Here is a 21251-nt window from a genome sequence, read left to right as displayed (position 1 = left end):
AAGCTGACAGCTACACTTTGCACTTCCAAATTTATGTCAGGGCTGTGACTTCAGCTGCAGACCCCACAGCGTCAGGCAGAGAGGAAAGCAAGGGAGGAAGGAAGGTGAGAAATAAGGAAGGAAGGAAGCAAAAGGAAGAAAGAAAGAAGAAGTTCAATAAAAAGAAAAGAAAAAATCCAGTGATATTAGAAAAAAGAGGCAGAAGAGGCAGCCCAACAGAAACAGACTGATAGGACTAATGATGGAGAGAGATAGAGGGAGAGTGAATGAAAGAGCGAAAAAGAGCAGGAGAGGAACAGAGAGAGCAGCTGTCCTAACAGCTGGCCAGCAGGATTGATGTCTCAGTGAAATAAAACTCAACATATGTCCAAACATGAGGAGAGGAACCAGCTAGGAGGGGTAAAGAGACACACACACATATACAAACACACGTACACACTGATATCAGAACACCAGTGCACTCCGAAGCACTTAAACTTACACACACACCACACACACCGATTAAAGAATGCCACTACACTGCTGAGACGTTTAATTGCACAAAGGGCGCATATAACACCCACACACACACACCCGCTCACATGCACACACACAATCTCACTGCTTGCTTTGCTCAGTGTTGTAAAACCATTACACTGCAGAGAGGTTAGCCTGGCTGCGTGTTAGCACGGTGTATGTTTCACACACACTATTTTCATCTGTCAGATGACACCCAGACACTCTCGTCAGAGAACATGGCCTGAGAAAGCGGACGGCCTGCTGACTTGGGGAGGGGAGGTAAGTTTCTGAGAGATAGTGCTGCTATCCAATCCTCTTTACATGCAGCGTCTCCTTCAAACACACATTTGCTTTCACTGCCCAGCAATAAGACCAGTCAGATCTGATACAGTACATAGATAGAAAGATGTGTTGTAACAGTGAGTTGCTGAATTTTAAATGATAACGCACATAAAGATGAATGAATAACTTATTTTGCCAGCAGTTCATCAAATTTAAGTCAAATCCAACATTGTCAAGGATGCTTTTTGGATTCACACTGATGCAACCACCCATGCTGGAAATATTCATAAAATACTCTCTGACAGCAGAAAAGTACTTTAGTGCTATAAGATCAGGTTTGAAATCCTCCAGCCCCAAATCAGACAAAGTATAGTGTTTCCACTGAAGGTGAGCATTTAATACTAGAAAAGCCTCACCGCTGATCCCTGCTGAGCAGTCACAAAGGTTAGGTCTGCCATGCATTACAGCGCTAATATCAATAACCACTGCTGCCTAACTCTTAGGTAACCACAGGGTGAGGGTTTGTCCACAAAGCAAAGGACTCGTGCTCTCACTCAAGATTCTTTTTGCAAAACTTGGATGGGCAACGTATCTCATTACAAGCTGATTCTATTCCTCAGCTGTCACTTGTTAGGCATAAAATAGGTAACATCTCCACCTAATTTGGTTAAGTCAGAGGTGGAGAACAATGAAGCAAGACAAACTGAGGAGCCAAAAGCCCAGGCATACAATGCACCAAAAGGTCGGTTCACCTAATTTCAAATTCAGTTCTACAGTTTTGTGCATATTTAAAATAAATCTGTGACATATGGGACCCTAACGCTGTTGCATGCTATAGTTCCTGAATAAGATAAAAGAAGATAGAAATTCATATTCAATGCATAAAATCTAGAACCTGAGAACAATTACAGGGTTGAGGGTTATCAGAAATTGAAATCTCATCTTTTTGTTTAAGATAAAATACATTGACGTGGAGCTGAATACACTTATATCCAGGGTACAAAACTGGCTTGTTGTCAAACACATGCTCCAAAAACACCAGTTCAAGATTCAGGCTTCTGGTTCCACTTTAGGCTTGATATATGAGACCATACCATACTTAGCACACACACGCACACACACACATCAATTCAGACACGCAGACACAGGGAGATGTGTGGTTCGGACACAATAGAAGCATTGTTTTGGGTCGGCCCCACGGGGGAACCCGGGTGGGCGGGGCCTGTGATTTGGCTGGGGGGGTCAGGGAGCCAAATATCAGTGAGTCTGGGCTGAGTCAACAACTGCTCCAAAAATTACCAAGGAGGATAAAAAGTAAGACGATCCAACATGGCCACCTGAGCATCCTCATTCACACCTTTTAGTCCCAATCCTGTGGATTAGACAAGGATGAAATGCAAAGGAGAGAATATGCATGCAACGCAGCTGCTCCTCATATCATCTGTGATAGGAGCTATCATCAGCTATAAAACTTTTTAGCAGGTGCTATCAACATGCAGCTGTAATGCACTTCTTGGACTGGCATGTCCATAAAACAGTTTGGCAACAAAATAATTACTGCTATCAAAATCAGTGCAGTGTGATGAATTACCCAGCATCCAGAAAGTGCAGCGCCAAAATAAACATGTAGTCTCATAGACAGCCTGCAGCTGGTCTGAGATACTTGTAAAAATAAAAATCTGTTCAGGGCACTTTAATTTGGATTTACATTATAATTTTTCTCTTAAAGAATATGTTCACTGTAGTTTAAAGCTCTGTTTACACTTAGTAATAGATTGTCATTATTGCAAAAATGAATTGAAATGCAAAGGAGGTTCGTAATGTGCACCTGTGGGCTTCAGATTGTTTTTCAGTCACACTTGTTTTAGATTAAAACAACAAATCGAGATCTCTAACACATTTCAGAAAATTCTTAGACATTCTCAAATGTTTTTCTTTTGCAAACCTATGACAATGAACACGTTTTTGTGAATTTAATGTGAGGGTTAACACTGAAAAGCAATATACATCAGAACCACTACATATCAGCTCAGAGGAGACAAACAACTTTACAAACTATATTCATAAAGCAGTGAATTAAAGTCATAATCTTTAAGAGCTATGTCAGTCATGCTCCACTGCCTTCAAACACGATATGTCTTGGCAGTGATCCAGCAATTTTTTTTTACATTCATCTTATATTAGGTTGGCCTTGACCAAATTATCCAGCAATTTAACAGTTCATTGAAATCCTAGTAAAAAACAGAGAACTTGATAAAATCACTATTTAATGTGATTCTTTTGGACGACTTTCAAAACTCTTCCAACAAACCACACTGCATGCACCCAGACCATATGCTGGTTGGCCTGCAGCCAAGCTGAACAGGAGAGCACTACCAGGCATATCCCACTGACTGTGCCGTCACAACCCACAGACTGTGGCTGATCATTAATGAAGAGAGCCCCATCAATTACGGAGTAATAGATTGAAAGCAACCACAAGAAGTACAGATGGGAAAGCGCCCACTGGTAGAGATGAGGAGAGCGGCACTGACCAGCAAACTCAGTAGTTTGGATGAAATACAACTACAATTCAGAAAATGTTGTGACAGTATAGATACAGCAAATGAATTAAACACATTGAATCTTACTACTTTTGTGTGTTGGCTGTCTGTATCAAGATATTTCATATTTTTATTTGTATCTAACTGTGTTTTTAACTTAATTTCAAATTTCATACATCAATTTCTGAGCTTCAGATTAGCAAAACATTTTTTAAAAAGAGTAATTTGGGGTTTGCAATGAGGTATTTAAATATATATATATATTTATGTGCTTTTCTAAACAGGTAATGTCAACATGTTATTGTAATAATGATGTGGTACAAAAGTCATATCAATGAATGAAGGAGTCCTTGAGGGGCAAAGATGTGTAGAAGTTTGTCAACAAACAAATTGTAGAAATATTCAAACAATTTTCCTCATTGACAGAGTGGAAGGAATTTACATATTTCTTCCTCTACAGTGCAGAGTATAAAGATGAATAAAGATGGAAGGAAGGAAGGAATCTGAAATCTGGAAGAGTTTCACATTATAAAAGGCAAGTGAACAATCCTTATCTGAAGGATTCCCTCAGTGCACCAAGAACCATCATTCATCAATAGCTAGGTTAGACTCACAAATGCCACCTAAAACCTTAGAGTGCAGAAAAGAAACCTAATTTCAACCTTGTTCAAGGATGGCTTTGACTTCTCTGGGCTCGGAGACAACTGGGATTGACAACCACACACTGGATCTGTATTTTTTTTTTCTTTTTGAAAAAAATGGAAGCCTTGTGCAAAGACAAAAAACACTATTCAAAGTCTTATTGGCAACAAATCCAAGAGCCACTCTGATCGTATGAGGATGTACCAGTGTGAAAAACGACATTATGCGTGCACTACAAAGGTATGACTGCACAAGAAGAAGGTATGTACTGGAGTGGCCTGTCTGCAGTCCTGTTCCCAACAGAGAAAGTGGATTATTTTTAACCAAAAAATGCCCCATCAGCGTTGCACACCAGAAGAATGTGACAAAAAATGCCTGAACTGATTCACCACTTTGTATCCTATGCCACGATGTGTCTTAATTGTTTGGAAGAAGAATAACTGCATTACAAAGTATAAAAAGCTTTACCGTGCCAATTCTTTTGGGATGTGTTGCAGTCCTGAATTACAAAAAAAGGGCTTCATATTTACAGATCTGCTTTTTAATTCTGTCTGCAGTGAAAAAAAAGTCACAGACTGATTTTTTTTTTTGTATTTACATTTCCCACACCATCCCATTTTTTCTGATTTGCGGTTGTAAAGTCTCTCCTCGCTGCTCCATTTGTCAAAACAAGTCAGTTGGAACAAGAACTTCTTAATCACCTTCAATATGCAAATCTTCACACACAACACACACACACACACACACAAAGCCTTTACCTGCACACAATCACAGCTCAAGCTGCCAATCCCATAGAGGAAGGCAAACAGTGCCAGAACCAAGGCTTTGTTAATTAGTCAATAAGATTAACTCTTGGGGCTCAACCTACTTGCCTGTTAAGCTGTCATCACATCTACCTGACACACATACACACACTCATACACAGGTTAGGCACACTGGGCACACAGGGCTCACAGGCCTTGCACAAGTTTGAAGTTCAGACATGGTTCAGGCTGTTGCTTCCTCTGCAGCTCAGCATGAAAATAAACATGCAGATGATAGCAGGCACGGGTTAAGCTGCAAAGTCAACTTCTAATTAAAACTAACTTCTTCTGTCACAAAACACAATTTAAAAAAATAAAATAAAATCCCACAGAGGTCGGTTGGTCAGGGTTGTACATAAGTGATCATTGCCTACAAGGCCTTCAAAAGCAGAGCATGCAGCACGTTCCGCAGTTTGAGTGGCGGTAACAGCAGATATGTTGAAACAAGCTTTCAGCAGTTTAGAGGAACAAAGTGAAGCCTAGCAGACTGTCTCTATTGTCACAGAGAAACAAGGTTATAGAGGAAGGCTTGGCCTCGCTCTGACCCCCCCTGTCCCTCATCCCACCCGTTCTCCAGCTGGAGAAGCCATTATATGGGTGATTGGGTGCCCAGCTCTGGCCCTGGCCTCAACTCAAGTCACAGGGCAGGCCCCTAAAAACTGAACAACACGGGCTAAAACCCACAAAACAGAGTTCATAAAAGGGGTAGATACACAAGCAGCTACATGTGGTCACATGACGGTGAAGCCCTTTCTTGGTATATATTGTTTATAAATGTGAATTACAAATAGTTTTAAAAGAAAAAGAACCTCCAATATCTGACTCAAATATTGCTAAATTCACAATTGCACTTTTTTTCCAGCTGAGCTCCTCTTGTGTCACACCAATAAGCAAATCACATAAACCTTTCAGACTTCAGAAACATCACTGTTTCCGTCAGTTCAGCCTGTGTAGAGTTGAAACAATACTCCGGGGCGAGAAATGAAACGTGAACGGGTTCAAACAAAAATGGTTCGCATTTTAAACTTAACACTTAATTATAAGCTGTTACAAGTTCAAGTTTCCACAAAAATGAATCAATCAAGACAGTTATGATGACTTATGAAAAGAAGATGGGGTTTCTGGATCCTAGAAATGCATCATCATGTTACCACTAATGCCAGATTGGTTGTTGTGCTTTTGCCCGTTTCCATATGATGGGAGGGGCAGTTGGTGGCATTCACAATTCTGAAATAGCATCACTGGTCTTGGTTTTCATGAATAACTAATGAGTGCCTTGAGCGATTGAGTAAAGCTGCTTTTTTTCCACTTACTTTTTTAAAACAGATACATAAGGAGGATTTTGTCTTTAATGCAGGATTAAACATATTTTTTCTGACATGATGGTGTCCAGATTTATCCGACTGATGCCTACTAAGATGTCTCACATGAGTGAGAACTATTCCACACAATCTATGTTGCTGTGTATTGTCAGAATTTTCTGTCACTCTGTATGCTTTTGTCTGAGAGAAAAAAAGAAGGTTGCCTCCTGAAACCTCCAGCTTGACTAATGAACTAATGAACCAGTGGCACAGGTGTCTCTGCAACAGTGAGGCGCACCGGTAATTGAGCCCTGTCTCATTTGCAAATGAAACACATGAATTGTACAGTAATTCATCCAGGATCTGGTGTAAGCAGGGATTAGAGTGATTTTAAGTGTTTGCCAGGCGCCAGAGCTGCACAAGGCACATTAGATGGCTGACTAAGTTGGCATGAGGGCATGCTGCCTGTGCCAGGCCCTGCTTACAGCAGGTCAGCTCTCTTGAGGCACAACAATACAGATAATCATAATTCACTCATTAAAACAGAGGGAGCTTAATTGCACACTTCACTGGTTTTCATGTCCATCAGGCAGCATCTCAGAGTGGTTTGGTTTGGTAGTCGGTTAAATGGGTCCACTTTTGTCTATTTTTATCATATTTATATAAAGGGTTCTGGGAGACGAGGTGAGTTTGGATAAATGACTAATAATGGGACACAGGTTTTTGTTTGGCTTATTTATCTTTTTATTTTGGGCTTTTGTTTAACAGCCTCTCAAGTTTTTATTTGTTGTTACAAAATGACAGAGAATGGGGGATTGTTTCCATTCTACAGTGACTCTTGAGACCATATTTTTTCTTCTGATGTTCCCTCATCCTGGCCTTGAACATTTCATTTGGCAACCACCCTGCCAGTCTAATAAGTGCTAAGTGCTTTAATAGCAGAGAGAAAGCCTTTTGTGTGCAGCATGCCTTTGTGTCTAAACCTTCACACAACACTGGCACGGCTCAACATGAAATGCAAAATTGCCAGGAAAACGTCAGACCTTCACCCTCTCTTTACCATTTCTGCTTGTATGTTGCAAAAGTCCAGGTAAAAGGGTGATTTTTTTTTACAGCTACCTGACACAGTCTCAAAGAGTTCTTGATAAAGCTTTTAAAAGATGAGGCTGCAGTTGCAGGATAAAGAAAAAAAATCTTCCACTCTTGTAAAGCAAGGCCATGTCTATTCATTAGAACTGGCACAGGCACTTTAGGCTCCTCGGAGTAGCAGACTGCCAATAGTGCCCCAACAAGGGGTGAGCGCAGCTCGAAGCCGAACAACATCTTCCACTGTGGATATGGTGCGCAGGAGGATCAGCCATGTTAAGCAAAGTGAGCGCTCGCTGGTTTAAGAGTCCTCTGAGTCTTTTCTGTTTAATCACATATTGAATGAAACCTGGAAGAGCTCAGCTGACAGAGGAGGATGAGGCACAGGATCCCACTGTTGACGCAACTTTTGAAGTATCAGTCTAGCTAAACAACAGCTGAGGAGTGAGAGGAAAAAGAGGAAAAACTTTCAACAAATTCAGAATCAAAATAAAGAGCTTGCTGCTGTGCTTCTTAAATGACAAAGTAATCTCTAATCTCTGTCAAACCCCGACTCTGTATAGGCTCATTCATCAGTACGACCTTGCACTCCTGTGTTACATTCTTTTAACAAAACAAAAAGAAAGTAAAAATCTCACATCTTATGAATTTGGAATGCTTTACCGGCAACGCATAACAAAGGTTTTATTTACCATGTGAGCAAGGTCGCCGGTCGAAGAGAGATTCCATAAAATGTGATTTTAAAGGCTGCTAAAGATGAAGGATAGAAACAGGAGGAAAAGTCTCTTACCAGGTGAAAAAGAAAATAGGGAATGAGACAGTGATGATAAAGGAGACAAGGACTTAATTAAACTAAGACACTGTATTCAAACAAATTAACAAATCAAAGAGAAAAGAAAGAAAGAAAAAGGGGGGGGGGCTTTGTCACTCATCAGTTCTGAAAGCCACAGAAGGAGAACTCGCTTAATGAAGCATTCAGTGTCAGCCATCTATTGATTACCTCATCTCACTTTGCCTAAGCTCATGAAGTAAAAAAGCTGAGGTGCCTGTCAGTCTGCATATGTAGGGTTGCATCAGGCTCAAAATGAAATGCATTACCACAGTACTGAATTAAAGACATTCTAACAATGCATCACAGCAATTCGTATGAACACTTACAATGCCTTATTCATACTAAGGCTGTAAGATTAAGTGTGCCTGGTAATATTCCACATGCTTATCTCGTTTATTTTTATCTAAGTGCTTGCAGGACGATCGATAACCTTCAGGGATAGCAGCTCCGCTAATTAGCAAAGGAAGAGCTCGATTTAATATGGGCCTTTTTTTATATACTGTCCAAATGGGGATGAAAACTGTGCAGGAAATTTACTTTTTTAGGCCTTGGTTGAAATATTTTAAAATGCATTTACAGGAGAGAAAATTTTCATTTGGAAGCTGCACTCGTCAGGGATCAGTATCAAATTCAACATAAAGCTTTTGGTTCCTGAAATCTGTTTGTTTAATCTGTGTGATGGGAAGCACTTCCTCTTTTTCTGATGGATGCTTTTTATGACTGCTATGTTTCTCAAAGCATGAAATGAATGTTAGAAAGTAAATAGAAAGACAAGAAATAACAAAGGGGGTGTACAGTATGCACACATTATAAAGGAGGCCACTTGTTCAAAGAATTTGTCCAGAAATTCTGCTCATCAAAATAAAAAGATAATAATACAATACAATATGCAAAACAATTAATCAGTGGAGCAAAGGAAAAAATATCAAGACTAAATATTTTGTCAAAGAATACATAAGAGACATACCAATAGATTAGTCATGTTATCTATTTTCCTTTTAATGCCAGCGAAACATGCTTTATAAAAAGAAAACGATAATAACAAAACAGTTTTAAGGTATTTCAGTTCTTCATCACAAAGAATGAACCAAAAATATTTTCATGTGAAAAAAAAACTGACTTTGCAGTGCTTACATGAACCAACAAAATCACATGTAAATAAATCAACAGCTTCAGGGCAAAGTCAATGTAACACTACCAGGACACACCTGTTAGATATTGGCCACAGCCATTGGCTGATCTTATCATAAATTTCCTTTGGGCCCATTGAAATCAACAACCTAAATCCTGGCCAATACTGATGTTAGGCCCTATCTCTGCACCCCTAATTTTGTCTAACAGGTTTTTTTATGCTTACTGTATTGAATTATGAAGAGGAAAATGCAGCAAATCGGAAAACGTGTTCACAAAATAAAGAAAAAAAATTTAATTTGAAGATCAACCGGGGAAAAAAACATGAAAAAAGATCCAAGCTTAAACCATACTGAGCATTTCCTTCCACTTATGTCCGCTTTGATTTGACTGGGTGATGTCATAACACATACATGTTTTCTCCTTCAAGTCGTGTCTGCGCTGTGGATAAGAGGCAAAGTTACCTATTTTTCAACTTAAGGCACTGTACTTCGCCTCTGGCTGTCCAAATCGAGCCCACTTTATTGTATCAATAACAAAGTAAAACCTCTAAATGAGGGAGATCAAACATTCCTCTGATATCATCACGATTACTATCTGCACATAATAGTAAAGAGGGGTGTTAGATGGTTTTAGATCTGGCTTGCTTTGGGGAGGGAAGGGGCAGGCAGAGGCATGCTGAGAGAAGCGCTGCTACATTAGATCAGAGGAGCAGTGAGAGGGAAACCTGTGTTTTCACTGATTCATATTGTGATCTATTGGCCAAAGGATATGTCAGCTTGTCAGCTGTAATTTCAGATGTTCAAAGATCCTCTGAAGAGGAAAGAGAAAACAAAATAACCAGGCAGTGTATGGTTGTTCTCACTTTATGAGAGGGGGAGAAATAACAAGTATAATGTTAATCAAGTGTGAGAGAATAAAGTTGTCAGTTTCTTTTCTTTCTTTTTTTTAAAGGTTTATGATTCTCAGCCCCGAGAAGGAAAATTCATAATGACTCCCCCCGTAAGTACTTAACCTTGCACTGTAATAATTCAACAAAAAACTGCATTGAATTTTCTTAATTTGATGGCTTCCAAATAGACTGAAGGATGATATGCTCTGTCACAGGTTGATGTAATATTTCTAAACAGTGTAAGCCAATAAATCTCCCAGAGAGCCCTTCGGATGAAGTCAAAAGCGTGTTACTGTTCAACCCAGGCAGAACTATTTCTCTTGGATCCAGTAGTGTTGTCTTCCAATAAAACAACAAGCGAAGTTGTCAAGTCAAAGACTGTCTGCAGTGTGTAGCCTCCAGGTCTGAACGGAAGATTAGGTAAGGCTGAAAAGAGTGGTTTGTGCCGCTTTTCGCAGAAAGGCAAATGAAACACACGTGACAAGATGTGAATTTTCTCTCACCGTCTTGTTCCGTCTTGGTCAACTCCCCGAGCTTCTTCTGTTTCAGTGTGTCCACCACGTCTGCCAGGCTTCCCTTGCGTCGCTCCGGTGTCCCAAAGGCGAGGCCGATCACTGGCTCTGTGCGATCCCTGGGATACTCCTCTGGCTTGGTTGGAGAGGTAGAATTATTCCGGTAGGAGTACACTGAGCAGCCTTTGCTGCTTTCATTGTCCTGAGAAAAAAAAAAACAGCAAAAAAAATTAAAGTTCAGTCTCTACAAAGAAAACAGCTACTAGATTTCCACATAAGAAAATCAATTTCACGTTGAGAACTTAAATTTTGTGACACAAACATCCCACCACTCCTCCAAGACGCTGTATATCCCTGCAGTGTTATTTAGCATTTAGCTGAGTCCTGCTTAGCTCTGTTTAACATTTGCACACCCTGACTGGCATGATACTCATCAAGTGTCAAGTTTAGGATTGCATTTTGCCACTGACAGAATGTGATGATTACAGTACTTGCTGTCATCAGAAGCATAGTGGTGCTGCCCCATTACATCTCCTCGGACTGCTGTGGCTCAGCCTGAGATGCTAAAGCCAAACTTGTTTTTCAGCTGAAGGCACTTATAAGTAAAAAGCAACAAGAGTACAGCATGCGAAAAGGAGACTGCTTTTTTGATTATATGCAGCGGTGGAATGCTGGAGTTGCATCGAGCTACTCAAGACATGCTAACTTACAGGCTTACTTCAAGCAGACAGCTGAGTCATGATCTTTATTAGACCCCAGCTTTACAACGAGATATTTCTTTCTTTAAAATGATAATTAATTCTTCTCTCAACAAAAGGGGAACCAAAGCCAACAACTTCAAACTTGCTGATAACAGACAACAATTTTTGACGGATCTTTATATTTTCTGTTGCATGACTTGACTGCGTTTGTCCTGCTGCCGTTTGCTCTGCTGGGTTCTGAGTTAAGCAAGAGGCACAGGGAGTCTATAATTATCATCAAGATAAGCTCTTCAAGATGATCACATTGTCCCACACAACAGACACTTCAGCACAGGTGTCCTAACACCGACGCTATTTCTGGATGCTTTCTCCACCCTCTTACAGAGTTGGGGGATCTTTAGGAGGCTTATGTTTCAAAGACAAGGGGCTTTGGTGAACAGCGGGATCTTAAGACGCCCTTGAAATGGCTCCAGGAGGCCCTGTTGTGCACTTTGTCTTTAAGCGGGAGATGCCTCTATAATGAGGATTGGAAGATTGTGTGTCACTCATGGATTGTTCAGGTGTGTTGTTTTAAGTCTGCACACAGGAAGTTATGTAAGCAGAATGGTGCGAGGCAGGAAGATCTGATGGTCAGTGACAACTCGTGTAAATTTGTAAATTGTCCTTCAGCAAGGCATTGAAACTTGAACGGGTCACCTGACTGAGCTGGGTCTGAACTATCCGTTTCACATGTGACACAATAAAGAAGATTATTTGTATACAAGGAATCTAAAAAGTGGTTTTTTTTTAAGCGGTCGCCGCTTAATGGTAGGTGAACTCCCGCAAAGCTTTAATGTAAGTTGCCCCTCATGGTGTGCAGTGAAGCAGGATTTTGTTTCACTTTCACCAATGACAACATGTTACATCACTGTTAGTGTTTAAGACATTCAAAACTGTTTGGTGCACTCGCATCCCTCTGCTGACTCATTGAGCACAAGGCACAATCTTAACATTTAGCCATGAATGTTAAAGGCTAAATGTAGACCAGTTTTAAGCAAAGCAGTTCATTCTTCATAACTTTATTTCTATTTCTCACTAAAAACTTTAACTTTGGTCTGGACATTAAATAGCTTTTTTTTATTCACTTTTCAGTTGTCATCGTGTGGGAGTTGGAACAAAGACGATATTGGTTAAAATGGGGATCTTTCCCCATATGTACATCTAAATGGTAGATGAACTATAGTTTACATGAGGATGAAACTTTTAACGTTCGAAATCAACGTTTCATACAAAATGTTTTCGATAAGGATCTATGCCGGCTGTATATGATGACTCCAGAGCAACACCAACTAGGCAGCTGAATAGTCTAAATAAATGTGAAATAAGTTGTGCTTACTGCTGTAGCATTCATGTGCAAAAATGTCATGTTTGGTGTAAAGGTGGTATATCTAAACTAACCCCATATCACTGCCAAAAAATGGCATTTAAATCATTTAGTGTGAATTAGGAATTACTGGTTCAACTCAGTAACTCTTCCGCTCACAGAATGTTCCCTGGGATCAGCTATACAACACAGTGATGGTGCTTGTATTATGACATGGCTGTGTAGCTCAGCAAGTCATGAAAAGATCTCAAGATCTCAAGTTTGATTCCTAAGTAAGCGATCCCAATTTCTACTGTCAATCCAAGTGAAATTTGTGGCTAAATGTAAATGTTTACTCACAACAAGTCCTTCCATCAAAAATGTCCAGACAGTCTGTTTGTTCAATACAACCCAAAAGGGTGTCGTTTAAACTGCCAACTATGCAGATGGCAGAAAAAGAATACACTCATATGAGCATTTACTGAATGGAGCAGACGACATTCTTGGGTGGTTAAAATACATTGTACCAACCCACCAACACCAATTTGATACTTCACATGCAGTTGCTCTCACAACCTCAAGAGGTAGCATATTCTTAGAACATGAGTACAGGTTGTCACTGCCTCTATCAATGAAACCCCCATGTAGTCACTGCTGGAAGAACGACAGTCTCTTTAATCAACATCTTCAAATAAACGTTAAAAAAAAAACGTTCACTCTGAAACTTAATCTAGCCAAATTCCAGTCTCAACATGGACCATTTATGAACCATTCAGTCAAAACATGGTTTGGTGGGACTTAGTGGAGGCAGCATTTAATTCAAAGCTTGCAGTGGCAAAGTGAAATAAAGCAAGTTTAATTGCATTTAAAAATTTTATTATGTACTTTGGATGATTAAATAGTATATTATGAAAATACCAAATGCAAAATAACTTAGAAAAACATTGCAATTATATTTTAATATTGAATAATCCAAAACACAAATGCTTTTCCTTCTTTTTTTTGGGTGGGGGGGTGGTGTTCGGTGCGTTTTGTCAAAGTGAAGACACGATTGAAAACCCAATTCTAACTTTCCTAAACTCAAAGACTCGAGTGCAGCCTGTGTCATCTTTTACAGACCGACAGAACCAAATAACTACCGCCTCAACAAACACACAAACACCTAAAAACACGCTGTGCAGATGAGATGTAGCTCGGGGTATAACCCTCTCGAGGAGGACCCTCATCGGGCTGCCTACAGCACTGCCTGCAGCAAACGGACCAGAGACAACTGCTGTTGTGTGTGTGTGTGCGTGTGTGTGCATGCGCGCACAGTGTGGATTTATGTATACATGCATGCACTCAAGAGTACACAATCATCATTATGCATGAGAATTTGCTCACTCTGTGTGCTCATGTATTTCATGAGTGTTTTATGAGTTGCGTCCCCCAAGTGTGCACACTGTGTACACACGGTAACCACATTTGTTTTATAGATTTGAGTTAGAGCAGCAGATCTCACGATAAGAAATGGTCGATTTCTGTTCTCTGTGTGTAATTTACTTCGCACCATCATAGCAGAGCCGACGCTCTCCCACTCGGCATCCGTTGATTTCTCTCTGACAGGCTGAAGTCCATCTGGGTGGGGCTGTTCGTGCAAAGAGGGTGACGCAGTCTCTTTTGGGCCGTCGCGCTCGTCACTGGCCCAGGCCGAGTTGTCCTGACCAATCACTTCTGCCTCCTCAGATGGTGGATGAAAGGGAGGTGTTGCTCGCATGGAAGACATCACTCTGTGATGGGAAAAAAAATAAATGAAAGGGGTTTTGGTGGTCTCAGTTTGCACTCTGGGAATTCCACTCTTGTCAGCTTGTATGGATGCAAACAGAAGTGACACATGAACAGCAGCAAACTAGTGTCTCTTATCTCATGATGAGAAAGATTGAGAGACACCTGTCAGCAGCCAAACTGAGATCCTCATGAAGCCCTTTTCATATGAGACGCCGCTGACATGAAAACACCTCCTTTCTTTCTAATCCAATTAATGATTTTGTATTCAAAATGAGCAAAATAATGTACAGTCTAATGTTTGTTATGTTCTTATTTCCTTTTATGGCTTTAAATAAAGCTGCATGTTCACTCAGCTGAAATAACACCTATATACTTGTCACTTGTTTTTCTTGCTAATAGTTGACTATATTCGTTTAGCTGAATGCTAATTAAGTTCAGAAAAGTAAAATGCAATGCAATTATTGTACTATTATTATCATTGTAAGTATCATATATGGAAGAAGCCGCTTTTTTTTTTTAAAGTTTGCTCCGACTGCACATAGAAACCACAGAATGTAATAAACAGTTGCAGATTTTACAAGCATATATTTGAATAGATAATTCAAAGCCACAAGTTTATTTAAAATGCAGATACATAAAGGTTTAACTTGTAATTAAAGCACAGTTCAAGGACGATTTAAAGTACATGTTGTATTTTTGGCATTTACATGCACATTCATTTAGAGGAGCATACACACTTTCATACTGACAATCGCTCACGGGCTAACACACATAAGCACACGCAGGGATAATCTAATAATCTATTAAGCAGCATTAAGGCCTCTCATCACCTCGGAGCTGTTAAAGACGCAGACACAGTGCTGATGGTTTCAAGTAGAAGAATCTCTCATTTTTCTTATGTAAACCTCAGGCTGGGAGAGTCATTAGGCTAATACATCATTTACTGTTATGACTTGCCCTTGTTGCACTGTACTTGTGAGGACCTTTGCTGACTGCATTCTTTCTGCTAATACTCATCTCCAGCAATGAGTCTTAGTTCTAAACTTTTATCTTGCTTACCAGAATGTCACTTTCTGTCCTTATTCGTCAAATTCAAACACATATACAAACATAAAATTCTCTAAGAAATCAAACCCAAACCAAATTGCTACAGAATGTGATAACTGAGAATAACTATATCAACAGAAAAAGCATCAGTTTCAACTTTGATAACTAAAAACAGTTCCACCCAGCCCTCTCCACTACACACATATAAAACTTCTGTGAGGCAAAACAGATTGCTACTTCAATGTTAATGTTAAGAAAATCACAGCAGGCTGTCCATCTGAAATATGTAGCCTCTTGAGTGCCTTTAAACACAAGTTAGATCCTGAGTTAGAAGGAATAAGCAGATTTTCACTGGAGTAGGTGAATACTATTAAATCTAGAGAGGGAGTTAAGAATTACTACAACTACTGATCAAAATGAAAGTCACTGGGAGATTAAAAAAAATGGATGGTGAGAAATAATATGCAATAACAGATTATAGATGAATGAAGTGGATAAAAAGGGTTGGATTTCTTTCTGGGTCTGACTGTTGTTCTGGGACTCTGTGAGCCATAATATTCTGTGCATGTCACTTTTTACTACCTCTGTCGGAATGCAGCGTCCAGTGACTCTGTAATGCAGGGTAAATTAGAGGAGGGCTGTAGAGCGTCATTGCATGAAAGGGGAAACTTACTTAACTTTGACCTGATGATGTTCGAGAACCATTAATAGACCACCACCATAACAAAGTCATCCTTTTCTTTAGACTGGAAACAAACTAAATCAAACTACACACGGATAAAGAAAAAAAGAAACACTAACACTGATTAGCTTATGGCTTCTTCGTGCAATGGGAAAGTGTTTAATTGACTTTCAGTCCCGCTTCAAATCACTCTGATCTGCATTGATGCAAGGTGCTGCAGTCAGGGCTACAAGGGTGGGCACAGCAAACTTTTTCCTTCCTGAAACAGACCGCTACCAACCATAACATCTCACACGGAGGCTCTGAAACTGACAGCAACAACTGCAAGACAGCTGGCATCTTAATCTTAATCTTGCTGTGTGTGCTGAATATTTCAGGCAAAAATATTAATCCAACTAATTATATAAGAAAGGTGTGCTTATCAGAAATTGTTATCCAACACAGCCTGTAGGATATAGTGTAATGGTGTCATAGCATAAGCTTGTCCCTTGGGAAGCAGCGGTAGTTAGGCTACATATTCTGAATAAACTGTAGCCCACAGGACACTGAGGTCAACATGTGAATATTGGGAGATGGAAAGAATCTAATTGGCTTGTTTTATCAGGTGTATCTGTGATTAAAAAACCTGTTTAGAAATGCAACTTTTCTAAAATCAATATAAATGTGCTTTTTGTTGATCCCGTCCAATCTCATTAATGCAGTTTTTACTGTTCTCAAAGTTTCTCGCAGAAAGTTGGTCCAGATAAAAGTGCAAGCCACACACTTAAAGCAGTCAATATTTGTAAGGAGCAGTGGAAGGATTTAGCAGCATCTAGTGGTGAAAATGCAGATTGCAACCAACTGAACACATCTTGCCTCCTCCACTCTTTCAAATTATAAATAAATGTTGGCTACTTTAGCCTGCGTACATTTAAATTTCAACACAGGTGACCCCTTTGCCGTCAGTTTTCTAGGTACAGGGAACTAATTTACAGTTGCCTATACTAGTTAATCTTCTGTGGTCATAATAACTCACCAGCTGTGCTGATAGAAAACATAATTCCATAGTGTATCTGATCAGCATGTAACATAGACACAACAGGTTGGAGGAGAAGATGAGGATATATATTCAAATACCAAACATGACACTCGTGTGTTTTCACACTTCTTCCTTTTTATTAATTTGGTTTCTACTTTCTTCTTGCTGTGCCAATACTTTGCTACATATTAAAAGTATTTTGTTAAGGTGAAGAAAGTATCATCGTTGGGCAACAAAAACCCAACAAAAAAAGAAAAATAGCGTTGCTGCAGAAAGCTTTGCCAAAATTTTCAACATAGCCACGTGGCATCAGGTTACTGGCTTAGAAAACCGAGAAAAAGATATGAAACCTCTTTCTATGCAATCTTGACATGACAGGAATAAGAACTGTCAAGTTAGCAATCAACTGTTTTGTTTTTTATTCTTATTATTCAACTTTTGGTGAAATCTAATTGTACAAGTATAAGTGTTTTTTGAAGCTTTAATTTCTATTAAACTTTACAACCTGCCACTGGTGTCATCCTGAGACTGAGATTTTACACAGCGGTATAGGCAACAAATAACTTATCCACGATCAGCCCATGCACCCCACACTGAAGCGATGAGAGAGCCGTGGGGAGCCAAGGAAGGAGAAGACAGAGGGAGGCCTATATTTAGCTGACAATATTGCTGCTGCTGTGTTTATGGGTGAGCTTAAGTCTTAGTTTCTTGGAACTGGTGTCTCATATGGCCAGGAATGCCCAGCCTCTTAACCTGCTGCCACTGATAGGGTTTCACCATGCAACAGCATTGAGTTTGTTGGTAAGCATTCCATGAGGCCTTTTGTAATTGGCTGAAGCAGGACAACAGTGTACATCATGCACAAACATCTCAGACACTACTATTCCCGATGTGTCCTTTGTTTGACTAACCAGACATTGTATATATATATATATACATGTATGTATGTAGCAACTCCCTAAAGTTAATACTTGTTTCTTTTATTTCTTGATGGCTGACAAAATGAGAAGGCTTTCAGAGTGTCAGTGATGTGTTTGAAAATGTATTTGTTTTTCGGGTACTCTGGTTCGGGTTTCGGATTAGGGAGTTTCTACATATATATATATATATATATATATATATATATATATATATACATAGTCAAAAGCTAGAGCTGGACATCACAACCTACAACCTAAAGAAATATTTTATAACCATAACTGGATTTTCTGACCACTAATCCCTTCTGACGTAGGGAGATGCTGAGTGATTGTAGCAGCTTGAACAACCTTCTCCCAAAATGATAGAGAAATCAGTTTGGCAACACAGAGACAGTCTCAGGAAACACGCAAGAGATAATGTTCCCGGAGTACCCGAAAAACAAATACATTTTCACACACATCACCAGCACTCTGAAAGCCTTCTCATTTTGTCAGCCATCAAGAAAAACGCCAAAAGTTTCCCCCTGAAAGCAGTTGTCCTGGATAAGAGATTTCTTGGAAAGTGATACTGGTTAGACTGCTTGATAACTAAACAGAGAACATACTGTTGAGTGAGGAGTTTTGATTTTTCATTCTCAAGCACTTCACAGTTATTCTTGTATGCATGAATTCAGAAAGGTAACCACACAAGTAACAGCCTGATGATAATATCTAAGTTGAGTGCTTGTTTTATAACTTTAGTCAGTAATAATCACAATAAATGTACACTCAGTTATTACTTACTATTGTCTTCAAGCATTTTTGTTTAAGTTATTTTCCTTTCTCTACTGCCTTAGGAAATATTTACAGCTTTTGCTCATAGACACACTCAGGAAGAGTGTTGATGGTGGACAGTTAGTTATGTCCCCCTTCAAAATATCGACAGAAACCTAGCATCCCATTGTGAGTGAAAGAAAAACGAAAACCAGGGTTGGAATTTGGCAGGAGAATGTTGTTCAGATCTGGCCTGGAACCTGGCGACTTGGCAAAAACAATCAGGCATTGTGGAGTGTGGACGGAGAGGGACCTGTGACAGATGAGAGTGGGAGAGAGAGGGCCCCCTCTTAGAAAAACAGTACACAAAGCGCCTTTCACAGCCCAGGTCCCTTCTGCCACTTGTGGAGTGAGAGAAGGGCTCCGACAAAGGCCTCCAACTGGACCAATTGGGTGTAAAATCTCCAGCCGTCCCAGCTGGATAGAACTGAGGAAGTGGGAAATAGCAAAGAGAAAGGGAGACAGAGAACAAGAGAAGAGAAAAAAGGAGGATAGAGGAAAATGAGGACTTTCCTTGAAATTGTTTGTCTTTTGGACCAGCAAGAAAATAAAGGGAAAGAGAGCAAACTGAAGGTTCCTGGGGATACACAGAGGCCCTCTGTGTTAGCAGGCAGGCCACAAAGCAACACAAGCTATACATAAACTAAATCCATGAGAAAGTTGATATAGTCGATTGCATTCTTGCAAAAGCATCCAATATTTCTGGTACTGTTAATAATTTCTATTTTTAAGGAAAACTTCATCTGGTGACATAGGAACATCACCGTTCACAGGGTTAAGAAATAAAGCCCCTTAAATCCATTATTATGATCACTGCATTGAACTTTGCGCCAGCAAATTGTGACATCGACACAGAGCCATAATCATTTTTACAAGCGCTCAAGATGCACTGAACCCACTGCAATCTTTTTCCTAAACAGTAGGTGTCACTGCTGAGAAACTCACAGAGCTACACAGCAGGAGTAGCACTCATAGAAGCTGTACGAAAGTGCAATATGCAAGCAAACACGATAGCAAATTTTAAACCAATCTCCTTTACTTGTAAGTGGAACTCAATATTTCAATCTCGCCCGATGACCCGATGACCGACGGATTAAGCGGGTATAGAAAAAAGATGGATCAATATTTCAATAACATCTGTGGTCATTTTATCTTCTTTGGTATTTTTTAGGTTGTGCAGATGCCTTTAAAGACAGGCCTGCTAGCACATCAACATTTGCAAGGTTCGAGAACATGAACAGTTTGACATGATGTCTTCATTCAGAGGTTAAACCAAAGCACAAAGGGAAAATAACTGAAAAAAATGTTATTCAGTTATAAAAGAAAAATATCAGAGCAGAGCTAGAACTACATTTCCATCTGTAAAGTGCGATGGATGTTTAACTACTATGCCAATGCCAAGATAGCGCCACACTAATGTGACGCATTAAAGTAACACTACAGAATTTGACTGCATTTTTGCTCTTTGGCTCCCCTACAGTTGTGAAATTTGTCACAAAAACAAATCTCCATGTGTGCCCTGCACATGTACAGCCATGCATATAAATTTATTGTCATTGAAGAGGCCACAAAGATGCCATCAAAAGCCCATAAAAATGTCAGGCAACCATAAACCAAACCAATGTGGTGCGGTGCTGGAAACCAAAGTCATGAGCTTCAGTATCTCAGCCCCTGGGCACTCTTGGGCATTTTTAGGCCCAGGTTTGTGCATAACAAAGGTCACTATACTTCAAAACGAGTCACAAGCAAATATTTTTTGGGTTCACAAACTTTGCTCGTGTTGCTTTAACATTGCTGGTAGGCGTGCCTGACCTTTGGACTTGTAGTGACAATTTAAGTCAAGAAATCAGACATGCAATCAGCCACACGATTTGATTGGCTGCCGCTTCAAAAAGCTTAACTTTTCTCAACTTTCCACTAGTATAGCAAAGCAAAGCCTGAAATGCATAGTGTGTGAATCCTTACTAAGTAGCAGTGGTTTGTTCAAAAGATGTTTGAATGTCTGATTACTTTAGTTTGTTTCCCCATTACCATTCAGTACTGCCATCTCAGCAGGTCATTTTAAGTTAAAAAAAGAAAGGCAAGACTTAAATAAGATGAAAATAAAAGATGTCAACTGTCATGAAACGGAATAATTCATCCCAACAATTAACACTTCCATGAAGTTCACAAAATTCCAGAACTGAAGCACCAAAGACCTACAGCTCCTAACTGTGGCATCAAGTGTGGTGTAACCTGAAGGGAAGAGAGAAAAAATAATTGATCCTACTTTCCCTAAACTTTTTCTTTACTTAATTATGGCAGTAAGATTGTTCAGAAGCCATCAGTTGATGTTTGTGCTTGCCTGCAGCTTGCAGGTGTGAATGAGTAGCAGGGTGTTACTCAAAAGAAAAGTGTGCTCAGTTAAATCCCCTGGATAAATAAATAGGGGGGGAAAGA

At 39.7% G+C, this 21251-nt stretch overlaps 1 protein-coding gene across 3 annotated transcripts in view; it reads right to left on the bottom strand.

The window, feature by feature from the left end:
• LOC140307469 (transcription factor SOX-6-like) overlaps positions 1 to 21251 on the bottom strand; it is a 114241-nt gene that overhangs the window by 60951 nt on the left and 32039 nt on the right. For 2 of the 3 annotated variants that reach the window (XM_072386373.1, XM_072386374.1), the window contains exons 3-4: positions 14067 to 14334; positions 10514 to 10724 (exon numbers count right to left, since the gene is read on the bottom strand). In XM_072386373.1, the coding sequence (XP_072242474.1) occupies positions 10514 to 10724; positions 14067 to 14330 (475 nt within the window). In that variant the 5' untranslated portion in view covers positions 14331 to 14334. The remainder of the gene's footprint in view (positions 1 to 10513; positions 10725 to 14066; positions 14335 to 21251) is intronic. The other variant, XM_072386375.1, reaches the window with a different exon arrangement.

Source organism: Leuresthes tenuis, unplaced genomic scaffold (genome assembly GCF_036924035.1).
Source record: "Leuresthes tenuis unplaced genomic scaffold, fLeuTen1.0.hap1 SCAF_5, whole genome shotgun sequence".
Lineage (NCBI taxonomy): Eukaryota > Metazoa > Chordata > Actinopteri > Atheriniformes > Atherinopsidae > Leuresthes > Leuresthes tenuis.
The sequence above is the reverse complement of the archived record's forward strand: the minus strand, read 5'-3'. Positions and strand labels throughout refer to the sequence as shown.